Source organism: Poeciliopsis prolifica, unplaced genomic scaffold (assembly GCF_027474105.1).
Source record: "Poeciliopsis prolifica strain line A6 unplaced genomic scaffold, Auburn_PproV2 SCAFFOLD003, whole genome shotgun sequence".
Taxonomy (NCBI): Eukaryota; Metazoa; Chordata; class Actinopteri; order Cyprinodontiformes; family Poeciliidae; genus Poeciliopsis; species Poeciliopsis prolifica.
Genome location: NW_026562378.1, coordinates 11,590,421 through 11,609,298, shown reverse-complemented (window position 1 = coordinate 11,609,298; position 18,878 = coordinate 11,590,421). Strand labels below are relative to the sequence as shown.

General features: G+C 38.8%; 2 protein-coding genes across 2 annotated transcripts; both read left to right on the top strand.

The window, feature by feature from the left end:
* The first annotated feature begins 122 nt into the window (after window positions 1-122).
* Window positions 123-13,848, top strand: espl1 (extra spindle pole bodies like 1, separase). Its single transcript, XM_055026704.1, has 32 exons — window positions 123-261; window positions 396-484; window positions 653-955; window positions 1,920-2,675; window positions 2,951-3,052; window positions 3,316-3,427; window positions 3,537-3,664; window positions 3,758-3,951; window positions 4,055-4,297; window positions 4,425-4,569; window positions 4,827-4,986; window positions 5,143-5,282; window positions 5,656-5,790; window positions 5,927-6,043; window positions 6,129-6,300; window positions 6,580-6,708; window positions 6,798-6,954; window positions 7,083-7,192; window positions 7,662-8,794; window positions 9,584-9,992; window positions 10,164-10,295; window positions 10,423-10,636; window positions 10,730-10,917; window positions 11,021-11,148; window positions 11,612-11,734; window positions 11,893-12,042; window positions 12,138-12,305; window positions 12,398-12,502; window positions 12,606-12,721; window positions 12,809-12,892; window positions 13,196-13,360; window positions 13,482-13,848. Exons 2-32 carry the CDS (start codon window positions 404-406, stop codon window positions 13,681-13,683), a joined length of 6,501 nt encoding a protein of 2,166 aa, XP_054882679.1. The 5' UTR covers window positions 123-261; window positions 396-403; the 3' UTR covers window positions 13,684-13,848.
* Window positions 13,849-14,230: 382 nt separating this feature from the next.
* On the top strand, window positions 14,231-18,270 carry LOC129358047 (prefoldin subunit 5-like). The gene is made up of 6 exons (XM_055026895.1): window positions 14,231-14,311; window positions 16,034-16,136; window positions 16,332-16,360; window positions 16,841-16,912; window positions 17,285-17,390; window positions 17,761-18,270. The coding sequence occupies exons 1-6, from the start codon at window positions 14,249-14,251 to the stop codon at window positions 17,808-17,810; spliced, it is 423 nt and encodes a 140-aa protein (XP_054882870.1). The 5' UTR covers window positions 14,231-14,248; the 3' UTR covers window positions 17,811-18,270.
* The last annotated feature ends 608 nt before the right edge of the window (window positions 18,271-18,878 follow it).

Here is an 18,878-nt window from a genome sequence, read left to right as displayed (position 1 = left end):
TTTCGTGGTCTATTCTTAAACAGGCTTGTGCATGTTTCTTTAAAAATAAAACACCCATAATTCCAAGCGTTTCCTTGACAGTTTGTGATTGGTTCGCTGAGATCATTCAAAAACAGTGTGCCGCGGGTGCCGTTGGGAAATGGAGCACAAACCTAACTGAAAGTTTCTTTATAAAGTCCTTTTCAAACTTTAATTATGAGGAACAACTGTCTAATTTTTCGGCCGTGAGGACAATATTTCCGCCAATAGTGAATACATCAAGTGAGTTCATGCTGCTTTCAGACTTTAGCTAAACACCAGCGTTATATTGAACCGCAGGGACATAAAGAGTAGCTCGTCACTTTATTAGACACGGTTTGGGCAGGAGGTGTCGTTTAATGATTTGTCTTTTATAGGAGTCGACATGAAGTGCTTGAAAGTGGAAGACTACATCAAGAGGACTGTCTCTGTTGAAGAGACGCGGCTTTTGTCTCAGGAATTTGAGGTTGGCATAACAACCAAATGCTTAGATTTACCTCGCAGATTTACGTGAATCAGTTCTACTGTAAATTACATCAGCTAATCAGTTATCCTACAAAAATACATCCAATCTGTGTTAAGTTGACTGATATTTTCTTACACTAAAACATTTCTTTTTCGTCTTCTTCTTTAGAAATATGCGAGTAGTAATCCTGGACTTAATGTTCGCGTACTATGTGACAGGATTATCAGAGCTTGCAACCATCAGCTCGGACTTACATCCTGTCACTCTGACCACGCCAAGGAGTTGGTGAATTTGGTGGAGCTGATTCTTCATGCCTATGATACTTCTGTAAACATTGTGCCGCGGCACAGTCCGTTATACATGGAGATGATCCTTTTCCATGTTGTCAAGAACCTGTGCTCCTTAGGGGAATACACTCTTTGCGGTCAACTGGCTGGAATCCTTTGCTGCAGGATTTCAAAAGTGCAAGAGGTGTGTATCGTCAAGATTGGCAGTCATCTTTGACTTAAATGTTGTTTATTTGGGGTTTTCAATCATGAATTTTACACAGGAACATCAGTTTTGCAGCCCCCAACATGTTTATGGCATAATTCTGGCTTTATTTTTGAAAATGCTGCTTATAATTGATAGTAATTATTTAAATAGTTAGATTCCCTGGTACTAATCTAGTTTGTAGGCCCTGAGATTATGCCTCTTCCAGAAATGTGTAGTTAAGATGTGTTTTGTTTAACAAGTTTTGTTGATTTGAGATTGCATTCAATAATTTAAAGGTTGCCCTTCTCTTTGATGATTTATCTTTTTGTTCAACACACCTTTACCACAGACAGTGAAGATGACCCTCTGCATTATGCTACCACCACTATGCTTGACAGTTGTATAATGTTAAGTTTTGAAAGCCTTGGCTCCTCCAAACATATTCTCAATGATTAGTTATGTCGGATAATCACAAATAAAGGTGGGTTGTTAGTAATTATGTGCAACCCATTTCTTCTGTCATAATCATATTGAAAATTTGTGGATCGTTCTTAAAAGCTTGGCCTTTGCCAGCAAATATTCCAGTGAAATCTACAATATCTTAAAAGAAAAATAATAAAATATCTAGCCACAATTATGCCAGGAACTTGTTTATGTCTACAGAGAACATGTGGTTGAGGTGCAACATGCTGAGAGAAGATAGTGAGAACATGTATTTATTTTTCAACCTGGAAGGTTGAAAAATAAATACAAATTTAAACTTTTGAATTTTTGTCAATCATTGAAATATTGGTACTCCAATTGGAATATCAGAAAAGATCAACAGTTCAGTCATCATTAAAAGCCCGAAATAATATATTCTTGCTGATAGAGATTCTACATCGTTGACTGGAAATTGTTCTATTTTAAAATCCATCCTTGCTGACATTGTCAGCTCTAATGTGTTTTGTGTCGTTTGTAGACTGGAGAGGATTGCAATGTTCTCCTGCGGAGCTGTTTCACGGTGTTTTGGAACGGCCTCTCTGCTGCTAAAGAAAAGAGTGCACTGAATCCTCGAGATAAACTGCGCTGGCAGATTTTAACTTATAGCTTCTTATTGTTGCTGGAGTCAAAAACAGAAACTCCTGCTTCCTTGAAGACCTCCGAATACATGCAAGATGCCATCGCTGCATTCGTGAGTAGCTTTGAAGTCCTGACCATGGAGGATGCTTCATATCTTCTGGAGGAAATAAAAACAATGGTTAAGAGAACTAATGGTGGGAGTGAAACCAGTGAGGAAGGGGAGAAAATTCACCATTTACCAATATTACGTTATTATATGCTATCTGAAATTATATTGCTGTCAGTGAAGGCAATCTGTAAGGTCGGCTACCACAGTCTAGCCCGATGCTTCTTGACTGACATGGAGAGCATGACTGTGAACCGTGTTGGCTTTCCAATGACACCGCTGGTTCTCTGCAAATGGGCAATAATAATTCACTCAGCAAAGAAGGCTGATGAAGAATGTCACGAGGCTTTGAAACACTGTGCTAGAATTTTAAGATCTGTTTCAACTGAGCTGGACTTCAGAGAAGGTCACACAGTTCTTGAAGTTTGCAACCTGTTGGTATGGGCTGTTGAAAATGGACACAGCAAAGTGCTGACTGGAACAGAGCTACTGGCTCTGTTTTCGTTTCTGGAGGAGTACCAAGAGCGGACACTGAGAATGCTTGATAAGGTTAGTGTTGCCTCCTGATGGGTCATTGTTTATCAATTCTGGTCCTCCGGGACCACTGCTCTGCATATTTTAGATGTCTGTTCCATAACATCTGTTCAAATGATTTAATGATTTCCTCTGCACCATCAAGTGCTGCAGCATCCTGTTGGAAGGAAAAACGTGCAGGGCAGTGGTCCCTGGAAACTGGGATTGAGATACACTGTATTAGGTTTAAAAATCTGTGTTCAAATAAACTGTAGAAGAAATGGAAAACTGTCATTTTCTTGCTTTTCTAGGTTTCAGAATTTAAAGTGGTGGGGGAAAACATGCGAAAGTCACTTTGTTTGAACATTTACCACGGCTTTGCATTGGCATATGAGAGCATGAAGACATCAGAGGTAAACTTTGCATTTAAAACTGTTTGAAAAACAAAAAAATGTATCTCAACACAAATGACATTAGTATTTTGCGATCTCTCAGGTTTTTGAAAATTGACCAGCAATTTAAAAATCTTGCTGTGTAGGCTTTTCATAAAGTTCAAAAAGCTTGCACCAAATTTTTTATTGTTTTTGAGAAAATTAATAAAAACTCTGTAAGAATCGACTTTGGATGCACACAGTTTGGTTTTGGGTTTTTAATACGTTTGATTTGTTTTACTTAGCTGGAGGACATTGACACCCTGGACAGGATTGTGCTCTATTGCAAAGCAACAACTGGGCTGCTGATGTCTGAACTTCACAAGTTGTCAAATGAAAGCCTTTTGAGCAAATCAGGTGACCAGTTTATTTCTTTTCAATATGGATTGTCAAGTGTTGCATCATTTTATAAGCCATTTGAATGAAATTTGATTATCATAGCTGTTGTGCATAATCTGCTTTATAGTGGTTGCTGTGAGCAATTTGACTTGTTGCATGTTCAATCGGCGCCTGTATGAGCAGGCTTTCTCGCTGGTGGAAATCGTCTGCAAGGATCTGATCAGGAAATGGCCCAACACACTTTCAGCTGACAGAGTAAGTTTGTCAAATGCGATCCTCTCTACCAGATCCCATATTACATATACTGTGTATTTAGTTGAATTTTTTTTTTCTGTTGTGGCAAACCAGTTAAATCGACCCTTCATGCTGGCCGTGCAAACTTCACGGCGGGCTGGAAAACTGCAGCGAGCGCTTGACTGGATAATTGTGTGGCTGACGGCCCTGGGGGACCAAATTACAACTCTCATGGCTGAGCCCATATCTCTTTGGGTCAAAATAAAGGGCGACGGCGCCTCTAACAACGACGAGGATATAAGACTTGTGTACAGAAAAATATAATTTATTTATATTTATATCTTTTTTTTTTTTTGTTTTGAATGCAATTAATTCACAAAATGACTTTGCATTTGTTTGTGTTCAAATCAGGACTTTACGTGATGGTTTTGGTGCTGTCGTCCTTGAGGAGAAAGTCATGCTGTGCCTTTTGGATGAAGAGCTGCGTGCCTATAAGGAGTCGACCAGAGACACGGCTCAAGAACGTTACAACACACTCTGTGATCTACTGGACATCTGCCAGGAGGAGAGTGCTTACCGACATCTACGTGCCGTTTACCTCTGTGAAATGGCCCAAGTGGTGTGCTTCCAGGATTTCAGTGAGCAAACTGACTGGTAATAATTTTTATTATGGAAAATATAATGAACCGTCATCCACAAGTGTCTTTGTCTCTTATCTTTAACAAGTTGATACCACAGAACTATCTTGATTAGTTTATGTTTGTTTTTTCTGCCAACACAGCATGGCCGTTGATTTCACCAACGAAGCTTTACGGCTTCTTGACGAAGAACCAGAGACTTCAGAAAATGCTGACAGACTGAAAGATGACAAAGCACAAGCCTTACTCTGGCTTTATATTTGCACTCTGGAGAAGAACCTGCAAGAGGTGATTGATCTTTGTTTTGTTTTTGTTTTTTTGTTTTTTTTTTTTTTTTTTTTTTTTTTTTTTTTTTGTATTACGATAACAGCAGGGATGGATGGCGGTCAATTAGTTTCAACACCATTACAGTTTTTCACAACTAGAAATGTTGGCAGCGTTGTGTCTGTGCTCTGTCAAACTGATGTTTGTCTTTTTTCTAGTAGTTTAGATTTCAGCTTTAGGTTAACACTCTAAATCGTAAATTATTTTCTTTTTTTCACCAGGCCATTGAAAATGATAAAAAACGTAAAGAGCTCCGTGAAAACACAGAGGATGCAACCAATCCTGTAGGCAACAATGACTTTGATTATGAAGACAAGCAGAAGACACAGGACAGAACTCTGGCGTATGAAGGGCTTCATCTGAACCTGTCTGCAGAAAAAAGTAAGGCGGCTGATTTTCATTTGATCATCTTTCTCATCTTAGAATTTTAATTGACTTTGGTTGCAGTTCTGGAGTCGTTGCTGTAGGCTTATTGGATTTTTTTTTTTTTTTGCCATAAAACAATATGAATAAATTTTTTTTTCTCCCTCTTTCAAGAGCTGTGTCAGCCACTAGAAAAAGCTCTGGCGTTCTGGAGTGACCTTTTTAAAAATCGAGCCATGCCTGCTGTCAGAAACGCTAAGCAGACCTGCAGCTCCATTTCTTCTGCTGCTGCTCTCTTCAGACTCATTGGAAAGGTAATGGCAACAAATGTATCATAACTAATGCATATCCTTTGCTTGTTTTTTGTCTAGCTATAAAATTAAATGCATATTTATATAGAGGAAATGCCTGGTTAAATTGATTTACATGTTCAAATATGAAAATGGACTAAAAATATTCACTGTGAAAAGCTCAAACATGCAGTGTTTCTTTCATCGTCCTGTTTTTTATGGGTTGAAAAATACAATGTTAATCTTGACTGAATTTAATTAGTTGGAGGTGTTTATTATTTTAACAATAATAGAAAGAGAAACTACATTTGATCTTGAAACGTTTTATGGTATCGATAGTTTTATTGCATTAAAAGGTAAAAAAAAAATGATTTATTTATTTTTTTGTCTGATTCAGCCCCTGAAGGCTCTGGAGGCGTACCGCCTTGTGATCAAATTTTCCCGTGAACTTCCTGATATTGGTTATTGTGCTGCAGCTCTCTGTCAAACAGCCAGCATCCTACTGGACTTGGGCTCTGCTGACCTAGCTCTGGTGATTTTTTTATTTTTATTTTTTTGTTTGTTTGTTTTTGGTATATTAAACAATAATCAGGAAATGGAACAGGTAGTTTTGTTTTGTCTTAAATCTGCCATATAACTATTGTAATCCACTTATAATTTATTTCAAGGCTGCGATAGAGGAAGCAGAGAAAATGCTTTCTTCAAACTCCAAAGATGATGGTCCACCATATATCTCTGTTCTGGTTGTCTTGTTAAAGGCTCAGTACTTCTACAGCATAGGACAGGTATGCAATCTTTGCACATCCAGCATGGCTGATTAGTCAGGTTATTGTACTGATTCTGTTTTGGGGTTTTTTGCCTATATTTTAGATTAGCATTGGACTCCCTTATCTGTGTCAAGTGCTGGAAGAAGTAAATGATGAAAAACAGTCAAAGAACTGGTACCTGCTGCGAGCGCGGACTCTGCAGATCTGCGGTTCCTATTTGAATCTGGACGTCAGTCAGCTGCCTCAAGCCCAAAGAAGCCTCATCTCTCAGTTCGGTGAGTGGAGGTCATACATGCAATACTTTTGGATCTAAATGTCTGTAAACGTATTCTAAACATTTTAACCTTTTTTGTTCTAATTCTATAATATATATATTTATATGTAGCAACTTGAATACTCTTTATTAGACCCCACAAAATATCCCCTAACATTTATGGATGTAACCTGACCTATAAAAACGTTAAATGGGTGTAAAGACTTCGGCAAGGGGCTGTATTAAGATGTTTTTTTTTTTTTTCTTAAAGCCAAGTAATGATATGTTGTGTATATCTCAGGTATAACTTCTCCTGATACTGCCATATATGAGGGACTTAAGCTTCTCTGCAGCTTGCTGGTCACTTTAGTGGGAAAAGGCCTGTACTGGAACACTGCACATAATGAAGAAGTGCGATTTGTTCACCAAGGTATTATCGAAATACACTTTCCTCTCTTCCTGTTTCTGGCTTTTGTCAAGAACAGCCAGATCTCATCACAGTCTCTCGTCTTTAACTAGGAGAAAACCTGGTCATGAAGTGGCAGCTGCTGTCAGAGCTGCTGAACTCCTCCTCAAAGCTGGTCGCTGTGCGGAGCAGCTCTGGTGCCATCAATGAGGCCAGGTTCCAGTGTTTAGAAGCCCTGAAACTGGCCATCAAGCTGCAAGCACTTGGCCGGTATGCAGGGGGAGCCACACAGGGCTCTGGTTATAAGTTGGTCATTTGGTTGATTAGGCACAAGTAATGCAGTAAATCGAATATGCAGTTAGTTTTTATCATGTTTGTTTTGTATTTATTTCTTAAAGCTGTGTGGAGTTCTTGGTGCTTAAAGCAGAGTTGGAGCTGAAGCAGGGGGAAACGGAAGAAAGTCGAACAGATCTGAATTTTGTCAAAACCCTCCTGGAGCACGACGCAGGTATGTGAACACACTGAGGCGTCGATTCAAAAGGAGCTGCTTTCTCATTAATGGTACATCAAAAACTATGACTATTGTAAAAACAGAAAAAGTTCCATGTATTTTATATGAAGCTCATACACATTTGACATATAGAGTTAACATGTCAGCCTTTGCTTCTTGCATGTTTGATGATCATAGCTCATGGATAATGAAAACCAAAAATTCAGTTTCACAAATGATTAGAAAATTGTGAAACTAAAAAGACTGGATCTTCTCTTAAATGCTCTTGCAGAATTAGCAACATGCTACTCTTGTTCACAGTTTTATAACGTTTAGCTTAAGACTTTTTTAACTTTTTTATATTTGTCTCAGTGTATGTGGTGACTAGAAGCACAATAAGTCATATCATCAATAAAATCTAAATTAGAAGACAAGCAGAATGTAACAGGATTATAAATTAATAGAAATACTCTTCTCTTTCCCTTAGATTTGTCAGATCAGGTTAAAAGGACGGATGTCAAAATCAAACCGAGAAAAGGTCGTCCTGCTCAAAGACCTCAGTCGCCTCTTCCATCCACGGAAAATGAGCTAAAGGACATCTTGAGCATCAGGTGGAGCGCCAAAGAAGTGGTCATGAAGGATGTGGCCAGCTCTCCGCCCCTTAAAGCTCCACCTGTGACCTGGCTCTCCTCACTGACCCATGAACCTGATTGTCAGTGTTCCTGCTGCTCAGAGCTGTGTTTAGGCCGAGCCTCGGCTCACTGGGCGGCAACGCAGGCGGAGCTTGCTCTTCAGCTTGATCCAAATGACCTCAGTGTTACTTCTAAGCTTCACTGGGCAACTTTAGTCTGCTGTAAAAACGTGACCATGCGACTCAAGAAGAAGCTGACTGAGCTCTTCCCTCCCTGCAACCCTGCAAGAGGCATCTCCAAACCGTCCCTGATGCAGGACGTGGTGGGCCGTGTGTACCTGAGCATGGCCCAGGCCGAACTTCAAACAAAGGCCAACAAAGTCTCTGGCTTGTGGAAAATACTAGATGCTGGCCTTGCATTTATGGATTCCACATCCTCTCCTGCGCTGCGACCTCTAAGAGGGCATTTGATGGCAACTAAAGCCATTGCTTTACTGATGAGTTTGGCTGCCAAAAAAGGCTGCAGGCCTGAGGAACTGTTTTCAAAGACCTGGACATGGAACGCACCAAAGGAGCCGAAGGACATCGAGTCCAGGGAGAATTCAGTCCCACCTTTAAAACTAAAGAAGGCCAAAGCCTCCATTCAAAGCCCGAATGCTGCAGAGAAAAAACAGGAGCCAAAAAAAGTCAAAGCGGTCAAATCCAAAATTCAATTCACCGGCAACTCAACCAAAGCAAAGAGTATGGTTCCCAAGACGCCAGTTGTTGCAAAATCTAAGTCCTCTTCTGACGTGTTTGATTTCAACACGGTAGTTCCTACTTTGATTTTCACTCCTGTTCAGAATATGCAATGCCACGCTTCAGTACATAAGGTGTCGAGAAGTACGACTAAATTCCAGTTTCATGTGTATGAAGACGTGTCACCAGTTCAAAACAAGGTTCCTCCTGTGCCTGCGGCTCCGAAACGGACTAAGAAAACACGCTACAAGGTGAGCAGAAACCAGATTTGCTGTCAGAACGTAAAGATGATTGGACACCTCTCAAGCAAATTATTATATATATATATATATATATATATATATAATTATTTTTTTTTTTTTTTTTTTTTTTTTATGGCTTGCAGTGGAGAGAATTGTTTGTACCTCTTCAACTTTTTCATCTAGTTACATTTTAATCACAAAGTTCTGTATGTTTAACTGGAATATTGTGTGATAAATTGGTAAACGCTGATATTCCTTACACTAGGGATGGGTGACACAGAATTAGTTTTAACACAATATTTTGCGGTATTATTGAGATGAGGATAAAAGTGGCAATAAGAGATATTCATTACTCTTTTTTTAGGTGAATGTATAACTGGAACTGCATGAAATGGCAATCACAGCCACAAAAAACCCAAATGTTGGTTTTGACAAACGTACCCAATTGTAACAGTTTTCTTTTACATAAATCTGCATTTAATCATATATATATATATATATATATATATATATATATATATATATATCTCGTTGAACAAACATTGACAAAAAATGTAAAAAAGAACAATTCCAACAATGCAGACAATTTTGATGGATTTTCTACATCATTAAATGATGAATCAAAATTAAGAAATTTATCACGATAATTTATGACCATTATGATAAATGTCCACCTCCACTGTAGTCTATAATAAATCTAAGTTTTACTAAGGTAAATCAAACTTCTCAATGATTTCCATTTGTTCAAATGAACTTTTAGATGTTTCATCATCAAATTGTCTCCTCATCTTGTCACAGGTTGAGTTTAGCGATGAGAGTGACTCCGACGTAGCTCCCCAAGCAGACCTCAAAGTGTCTGCAAATGTGCGTAAAAATCGAACATCTAGAAGAGCTGCTGCTAGGCCTAAAACGGCCACAGATCCACCTGCAGAGAACACTGCAATCAGGAGGCCAACCAGAGCAAAAACGAGCGTGGCAAAGCCTCGACCGGCCTCTTCTGAGGATGACGAGGCTTTGCTTCGTCAGCCTGCTTCCAGCAGAAGAGGAAGAAGCAGAAAACAATCATCCAAGACTGAAGAACTGCAGGATGAGCTGGACACCATGAGGACTATCGTGGAAGAAGCTGATGGTGTCCTAGACATAAGCATCGAGCAGCTCAGGACGTCTGATGCTGAGGAGAATCAGTCAGCTGCAGCTAAAGACATCAGTATGTTTTTTGTTTGTTTGTTTGTTTTGTTCTTGAAAGAAAAACATTGCCATCTTTGACATCAGATTAGCTTCTGAAACAACTTTAAACATTTTGTTTCAGCTCATTGAGTTTTCTTAATCAGAATGCCAGTGTGACGTGATGGCAATCAAATCTTTCCTCTGTCCTCAGACATCGACTTTGAGGTGTTGAGGAGGGATATGTACTGTGATTTGGAGAAAGGTGGGCTGTTTGAAAAGAGAAACAATGGCCGTCCAACAGAAGATCGATCAACCAACATCGCTCACGCAGACATCACGCCAGGTATGTGACTCTAAGTTAATTATTTTTGATAATGTATTCCATTGCAGAGTTTATCTAATTGAAATATGTTCCTATTGAAAAGATTGAAGTTCTTAATTTTGTTGCACCTGTTTGTTTTGGTCCTCAGACAATCTTTCGGTGGAGGACGTTCAGGCTCTGCTGCACTCAGCACTGCTGACTCTTCATCACTTCCCCTGCCCAACAATCTACCCAAGCCTCTGCACTCTTCTGGCCCTGACCACAGGGGAGAGCGACCCTAAAAGCACAGCAATGTTGCACGCCCAGTCGTTGGGAGTCAACAGTCGCCATCGCACAATCCGCTACTTAAACAGCTCTCGCCTGTAAGTTTGTATGTTTGAACTCGCTTAAGCGTATCGGTTATTGAAATTAATGTAGTACATTTTATAAGTTAATTGTGCTTTTTTTATATCTAGAAAACTGAAAAAAAGGTCCAGCAGTTTACCAGAAAAAATGGATGCTCTGAGTCTGAATGAGCCCAGTTTGACTGAAGAGAAGCTGTGTCAGATGGACGACATATTTTCCTTCCCCACTGCAGACTTCTGTTCCTTCCCCAAGAACCCGTGCCAAGAGTTTACCCAACAAATTCAACAGCTTCCACCAGGTAGCCACTGTTTATTCTCAAAAGCTTCTTAACTTTAAATATTGTTCTCTGAAGTCGAACACAGATAAATGATCCCAATATTTTTCTTTGTCTTGGTGTTCAGGAGTAACGGTGTGTTTAATGTCCGTGCTGGGAGTAAAACCAGGGCAAATGGGGGAAAGCTTAATGCTGACACGTCTGGAGAAGGACTCTTCCCCCATCACTCTTCATATCTCCACTTCCAAACAAGAGGTTAGATTGATTAAAAATGTTTTACTGTTTAAATAACGTTCATCCAAGAATGTGTAGAAATTACGATCTAAAACGAAATTTTAAATTTGGCCACAAGAGTTTTTAAGTATGTTGTCTTGGCCATTATATTGGCCGTCAGATTAGTAAAGCTGCATTCACTGAGCCGAATTGAGCTCAGCACCAATACCAGATAAAATAAAATTTATCTTTCCTGAAAAATTCCCCGTTGCCGTTTCAGTCTCGCTCTCCAGTGTGAAACTTAAACTTTTTCTTCAGAATGCACCTTGATGGTGCGATAAACGTTTCATAAGGTCAACATCAATGAATCAAAGCGTTTTTTCACAAGGCAGAAACTCTTACAGAGATGACTTATTAAATTGCTTTTTGAGATAACTATTTGCTGTTTGTCATGAGGTTTTGGTTTTCTGTATATGAAAATGTTCCCTGTCTTTGTGTTGTGAAGCTCACCGTTGGGTGGTTGGTCCAGGAGATGGACAGCATTCTGGCAGAGCAAAAGGCTGTGAGCTGCGTGGCTGAGAAAGCCAAGTGGTGGGAGGGTCGCCGAGCTCTTGACTGTCGACTTCAGGTAAAGGTCTTAGTGCCGTCACCTGATGTCAAATGGAATTATGAAAACTGATTTTTTTTTTTTTGTGACAAATACTCGACTACAGAGAATATTTAATATTCCGTGGTTTTCACTTTTGAGTACTTACCAAATGTTTACCAATGACTGTCATTTTTCAGCAACTGCTAAAAGAAATGGAAAAAATGCTTGGATGCTGGCAGAGCCTTTTTTTACCTCTTGCACAAGATCCACAGCTCACCGATCAGGCTAAGGAACTTAGCAAGGCGTTATCTAAGAGAGGAGTGACTGTGAGTGAGAAGATGCTGAAGGTATGTTGCTTTTTTTTATTTCTTTTGTTGGAGATGGAAGCTGTGGTCTATCTTTTTGATCATCGACTGTTAAGCCCACATTCTTTGTCTCTTAGATTGTGCTTTCAGCTTCTCACTCTCTCTCTGAAGAAGATCTTAAAAGATTTGGATCAGGACTTTCCCCAAAGTGGGACACGGCCTGTGATCATCTTTTCCGCACAGCAGTGTCTCAGCTCTCAGAGAGAACGGAGGCCAAAGGTCACGTGGTTCTAATCCTGGACAAGGTCAGATTGTCCTGCATCAGAAATGAAATGTAACTGATTTTTGCGTTCGTGAAAAAGTCTTTATCACTTCCCTCCCCTTGTTTTCTTTGCAGTATGTTCATAGATTGCCATGGGAGAACATGACAGCCCTAAAGTCTCACTCCATCAGCCGGATGCCTTCTCTACATTCTCTGATCGGACTGAACTTTCAGAAGGAGGTGAGATTTAGATCATTAGTACCATCAGTGGTGCTGATCCAACTCGTAGCTTATTAGTTGTGCGTCGTGGAGATGATTCAACTGGATACGTTTCCCTCGTCAGACGGATCCTCAGTCCGTCCTGAGGCAGGGTGTGGACCTGAAGAAGGTGTTTTACGTTCTGGACCCTGATGCCAATTTGAAAAATGCACAGGATCGGTTCAAGGAGTGGTTTTCCACGTGAGGCAAATTTTAAATGAGACACATTTCAGTCACGAGTTTATATTTTGTCCCATTACTGATAACCCTTTTGTGTGTGTGTGAAAGTAAACCAGGCTGGCGGGGTGTGTGTGGTGTCGCTCCTGACTCAGGACAACTACAAGAAGCTGTTGCTTCCCAGGATCTGTACATGTGAGTTTGAGATGAAATTCTGGTAATATTCCTTAAATGTACAGTTAGACTGTAAAAAATGTTTCATCAACTTCACTGTATATTCAGTTTGTACTCTTTCATCTGTCAAAAAAATAAATCTTAGATGGAAAACACAACTGCTACTCATGTTCCCAGCCTTTAACTATGTAGACACACAAAAAATAACAGATTTATTGAAATTTGTATAAATGTTGTGCAACTTATTGTGAATCAGATGGAGGAAACAAAGCGTTTTTTTTTTTTTTGTTTTTTTTTTTACTGAATGTCCCCGTTTTGCCGTAGTTATGTGGGACATGGAGCAGGAGCCAGGTTTCTGGACAGCCAGGCGGTCCTCAAGCAGCAGATGAGAGCTGCCTCGCTGCTTCTGGGCTGCAGCAGCGCCGCTCTGGCGGTCAAAGGCAATCAGGAGGGACAGGGCATCATTCTGAACTACCTCATATCAGGCTGGTGAGATGAATCTTTCTGCTTTTATCCACATGCTGTAATTCATTTTTGGGATGACTGTGTCTGCATTCAGTCTGTGGCCTGAATTGTTGTGGTGTCTTTAAATGTGTTGTTTTTCTCCTAGCCCCTTTATTTTGGGCAACTTGTGGGATGTAACTGATCGGGACATCGATCGCTTTACCAAGGTCCTGCTGGAGTCCTGGTTCTCTGCAGGATCCGGAGCACCGCTCATGGAGTTCATAAATTCATCGCGTCAGGCCACACACCTGAAATACCTCATAGGAGCCGCACCCGTCATCTATGGGCTACCCATCCACCTGCAGTAGGACTGGAAGCCTTAAAATACCTAGCAATAAACAGAATAAACACTTTGTTTACCCAACCCTATGACGCTTTATGAACTCTGAATGTTTTTTTCTAACCCTAATTTTTTTTGAAAATTTTGTTTTTAAAATTGCTACATATTTTGAATAAATGAGGTGACACATTCAGTCTGGTTTGCAAGTGTTTTTTTTTTTTTTTTTTACCAGATACAACGGTTACCGTAAACCTATAGTATTCATAATTTTAAATGGAGATGCATTTTTTAAAAAATCATCCCTTGGTTTAACATTTTATTTTTGGTAAGAATGAATAGGACTTAAAACAGCTTAGCTATTAGAGTCGTTGACTTGTAAAACAAACGACAAATGAAGTATTTGATGTAGTGCTTGTCATAAGTCATTTATATTCCTGTTTCATCCCCCTTTTCAGGGCTGCAGGGGTTGTTGGTAGGTAAGGATGACTGGAGCGTGCATGAAGGTTCTCGTGTAGATCCTGGTTCGTCCGCATGGGGGCAGTGTCTCAAATTATTTTACTTAGAAACATGAAAGTTCTCGGCTCTTTTGCATCATGGCGGTAAATCTCCCAAGCTTCTCCCAGCCTGGTTTGGAGTGCTTTAAGCAGCTACAACAGGTTTTTGATCCATTTGTTTTTAGTGTATGAGAACACTGGGCTGGAATAAAACAGGATGAATCTTTTGACGCTACAATTAGCGACGTGTTTCTGTAATCTCCCAGCTAAAAGCCGGTGGAACAAAATGACTAAACCAGCATTTGCTGCATGGTTTTGACATTTCTCTTGGTTCTTCACATTTTTAGCTTTGGTATTTTCTGAAGTTTAAATTTGTAGCTTTTCGTGTTTGGATTTTGGGTGTATAAAACATAAGCTGTGATTTGTCTAAAGAATGGATTTGTGAAACCTCAAACTCAAAGGCTGTGACGTCGTCTCTTGTCTTGACCTAAACGCCCCTTACAGAGAGAACCATCTTCACTGAGACAAATTCATCAGTCCAGTTTACGCAATTTACTGTTTTTATTGAGGTCTGAATTGTCACTTTAGAGTTTAACCAGCGCTTTGGTTAAAATATAAGCTCAAACCATCTCTTCCGTGGTTTATAACGAGTCTCTGCCAGCCTTCTAAACCATAAGGCCAGTCGGAGTTAAAAAGGGAGTGGCAAAAGCAAATGAAGTGGGTTAGCAGAGCTCGTCAACGACTGATTGTTTTTGTGTGATCAGATCTTTCCTGTCTGCAGAGTCACCATTCACGAATGATATGAGTGATGACATCTAATCTCCCTTTGGAAAGTATTTTTGAATTGAAATAAAAAGGGAAAAAAGTACCAATTTGTCCAATGTCCACACACATTTGCCAAAACATGCAGCTGTGTTGAGTCTAAGTGGCTTTTATGAACAAACTGCTTTTATTTTAAGGTCATATCAGCTTTTATGTCGCACAAGTATGAATGGCTTTATTGATGAAAGTCCATTTTGATATTATTTGCAACTCACCCCCTTCACTTAGTATTTCTGCTCCATAGCAACATGCGTCACAACTAATGGTTTTCCATTAATCTGTCATTCTTCTTGGTAAATTATTAACCATTTAGAAAGTATTTTTACTGAAACCAGTAATTGATCTGCTTGGTGTTGAGGAGAAGCTGACATATGTACACAATGTATACTGGGAAAGTTGCTTGAATCTGGCTTTTTGCATATTTTTCTAGTTGGAAATAAACAAAAGGTTAAGTTTTTTTTAATTTATTTTTTAATTGAGTCGTCTGAGAAGCCCCAAGTTTCATATCAAATATAGATGTGGTGTGTGTACGATGTTGGAAACTTTTCCTGTATATAGTGGGAGACTTTTTTGATCTTGTAATTGGAAGGTTGGAGGTTCAATTCTAGCTTCCTCCTGGCAGAGGAACTAGGCACTTATAAATATGTTTGTGAATGTGGCTCTAAAATGAAGCAGTATGACTGGAAACACACTATGCAAATTCAGTACTGTTAGCACTTCTGATTATTTATACTATTATAATTCAGTGTCAGATCTCAGACTGTACTCCCTCTATTTCTGAACTTGTTCCTTTATTGTTTGAACACATAAAACAGGAGGGGATATATATTATTGGCTTACATTTGGCAGCTAATTAATATCAAAACAAGTATTAAATTTCACTATTTTTCCATCTGGTAATGAGAATGAGCTCAGCTTGGGAAAACATCATTAGCTCAGATATCTAGATGAATCGACCATCATAAGTGCTTTTTATGCTAAATGTTTTGGAATCATTCTCGTTTGTCTGTTGCTTTGCATCGGCGGCTGCTCCTCTTTTATTCATGTTGATGTTTCTTTCAGGAAGCCGAGTTCCTGGTATGTTCAGTCAGACAGCTGAAAGACTCCCAGGCCCGATACGCTCACGCACTGGAGAGCGTAGAGATCATGAGCAGAAACAGAAATGGTGTGTGAACTAAGATCAGTTTTCTTAAAAATGTTTTTTTAGTCATAGTCCATCTTGATCCTTATGTATTCAATACTACGAGCTTCGCATTGCTGGTTTATCAGAGATGAAGTACGAAAGTGTGTGTGTGTGTGTGTGTGTGTGTGTGTGTGTGTGTGAGTAGTCATCCTTTCATTTCTGTCCCATCACAAACAGGAGAATTCCTTGTGCCCCTCACAAGCTATGTATCCTTTGAGTCTTTGGTGTTTTCATCAAAATAAATGTTTGTATCTGTCTATCCAGCAGCCATTGTTAATTTTAGTGTTGGTTTATTGACATCACATGGTGAAATCAGTGGTCGCATCTACCTTTGAATTTTAATATAGTAAATAGTATATTTCACTTATTATGATTTAAAAACCCAAAAGTTCAGTGTCTGAGAAAATAAGGTAAATTTAGAAGAAAATAAATGATGCAGAAATAGTCAACTTTTTTTCACAGTGTGGTCTTTAGAGATGTCGCTGTAGTACACCAGCATGATGCATTTGCTTACAAAGTCCACTACCTTATCATCAGTGAGCTCACACATTAATTTAGACACCAGCAGACTTTGCAAGACGAACTTACCACTGAACTAAATATGATCCAAGGCGATTTCTTTGTGGTGGGATATAAATTGATAGCAATGATTTCAGATCCGTGTTTGACCTGAACTGTACATGTAGATGTATGTTCCTGGAGCTTTAAACACGGACCACGTCATGGTGAACATTGGGGCCGGATTTCATGTGGAAAAGGTAATAATACATGCTTGCTTTTGAAAACTTGTTCTTATATTTAAAACTAATCACTTCAGGTTGTGTCTGATGAGAAATTAGATAATTGTGTTTTTATCGCATCTTGTAAGTAAGTGCTATCATTTAGTTTTGTTTTTTTTTCTGTTGGATTTATCATCTTTGTTTGTATATCGGGATCCATTGTGTCTGTTTACTAATAAAGTGAGATTAATAAATCGTCAAAGTTCAAAAACTGAATGATCTGCAAAATGTGAAAAATCCACAAAATATCAGAATCAATTCAATAAAAATAAAATAAATTGTAAATAAAGTTTAAGTCCAAGTGAAGGTGTACTCTTAGTCGTAAAGCTTGTTATGTTTTTGCCTGTGTAGAGTATGGAGGAAGCCAAGGCCTTCTTAAAGCGGCAGATTGACCTCGTCTCAAAGCAGGTGGAAAAGGTTGAGTCAGTTGTTGAGGAGAAATGTTTAATCATCAAAGGTAAACTGAGATTTCTCTGTTTTTATTATTTCACTGAATACATTGCTTTTCCATCAACTAGTCCATTTTCTCCTCCATATACCCATTGGTTTGTCCATTTTCCTTTCATTCATCTTTTTCCATTAACCATCAGTTTATACATTCCACCATTTGGTCCAATCATCCCCTCAGTCTTTAGGTTTTCGCAGGTTAAAGGCTCATATCCCGATAATACATTTTCATACATACATACCCGAAAATGTATTTGTACACCAATTAATTAGCAGCCGTCACATATGATCTTTTCATAAGTAGATTGAGATTTGTTCTTAACTCTTTCATCCAAGTTTCACTTCATTCTATTGCTTGAATTGTTTTTTCTTTATTGCAGGAGTGAAAGCCTCTATTCTGACAACTGGAGCTGCCAACCACGGGTCATGAATTCACCTGCCGTATGAGTATTCAGGTGTAGCTCTGCTCTCTGAAGTTTAATTGTCATTAGTTTTCTTAAGTTGATTGTTTTTATTCGAGTTGTTTGAGATGTTGTTGCTGGTTTAAACATTTAATATTTTAAAGGTTTATTTTAGTGCCCTGGTTTTTGGGTGAAACGGCTCGGATGTGTTTTCTTCAAAATGTTTCACCTGTATGTTAAAACCCAGGAATATATCCTGGTAGGTTATAGGGTAAAAAAAATAGGGTAGGCAAGAATAAGCTTTGCTTCAGCCCATTCCTTTTTTGGTAAATTGTGGGTTATTTATTGTTTATTGTCATTTCTTTGTTGTTTCTGGTGATGTGGACAGTTTACCAAAATAAAATAGATAAATCAATCAAATGAATCAATCAATATTTTTTTTTTAGTGTTAGAGGAACATGCTGTGATACATTGTTATAGGAAAAATAACAATTTTATTGTTAAATGTTACTAAAAGTAAAAGAAAATTCATTTATGTAACACTATAACAAATGCAGGATTGTTGATAAAGTTTCTGTCTTATATGGATATTAAATTGAATATTTTAAACATCACTTAACCTATGTTTTTTTTTTTTTTTTTTTTTTTGTTGTTGTTCCTAAAATGACCCAGCTTGTGATGCTGGGTTTTTTATTTATTTGATAATTTATTTTTAATAGTATTTTTCATTGAATAGTAAAGGGAATGCTTTGAAGAATTAATAACCTTCAACCAACTCCTGGACACAATTATTAAATCCAATCTTGGATAACATAAATGAGAGTAAAGGTGTAACAGATTAATTTTCCAAGACTCGAGATTTTAAATTTTGTTGGCCTAAAATATTGATGGATGCCATTTTGACCACAGGGGGCAGTGTTTTAGATAAATCTCGTTCCATCTCTCAGTCGGAACCACAATGAATGGGATACTTCTTAACAGTCAGCCGGTGCATGGCTTGGGCAAAAGCGAAGACGAAGTGGCGGGGGCGGGGGGTTACGTTTTAAAAACGAGGCAACGTATTCAGTAACGAGGGGAATCCAAGGGATCTGAGCTCA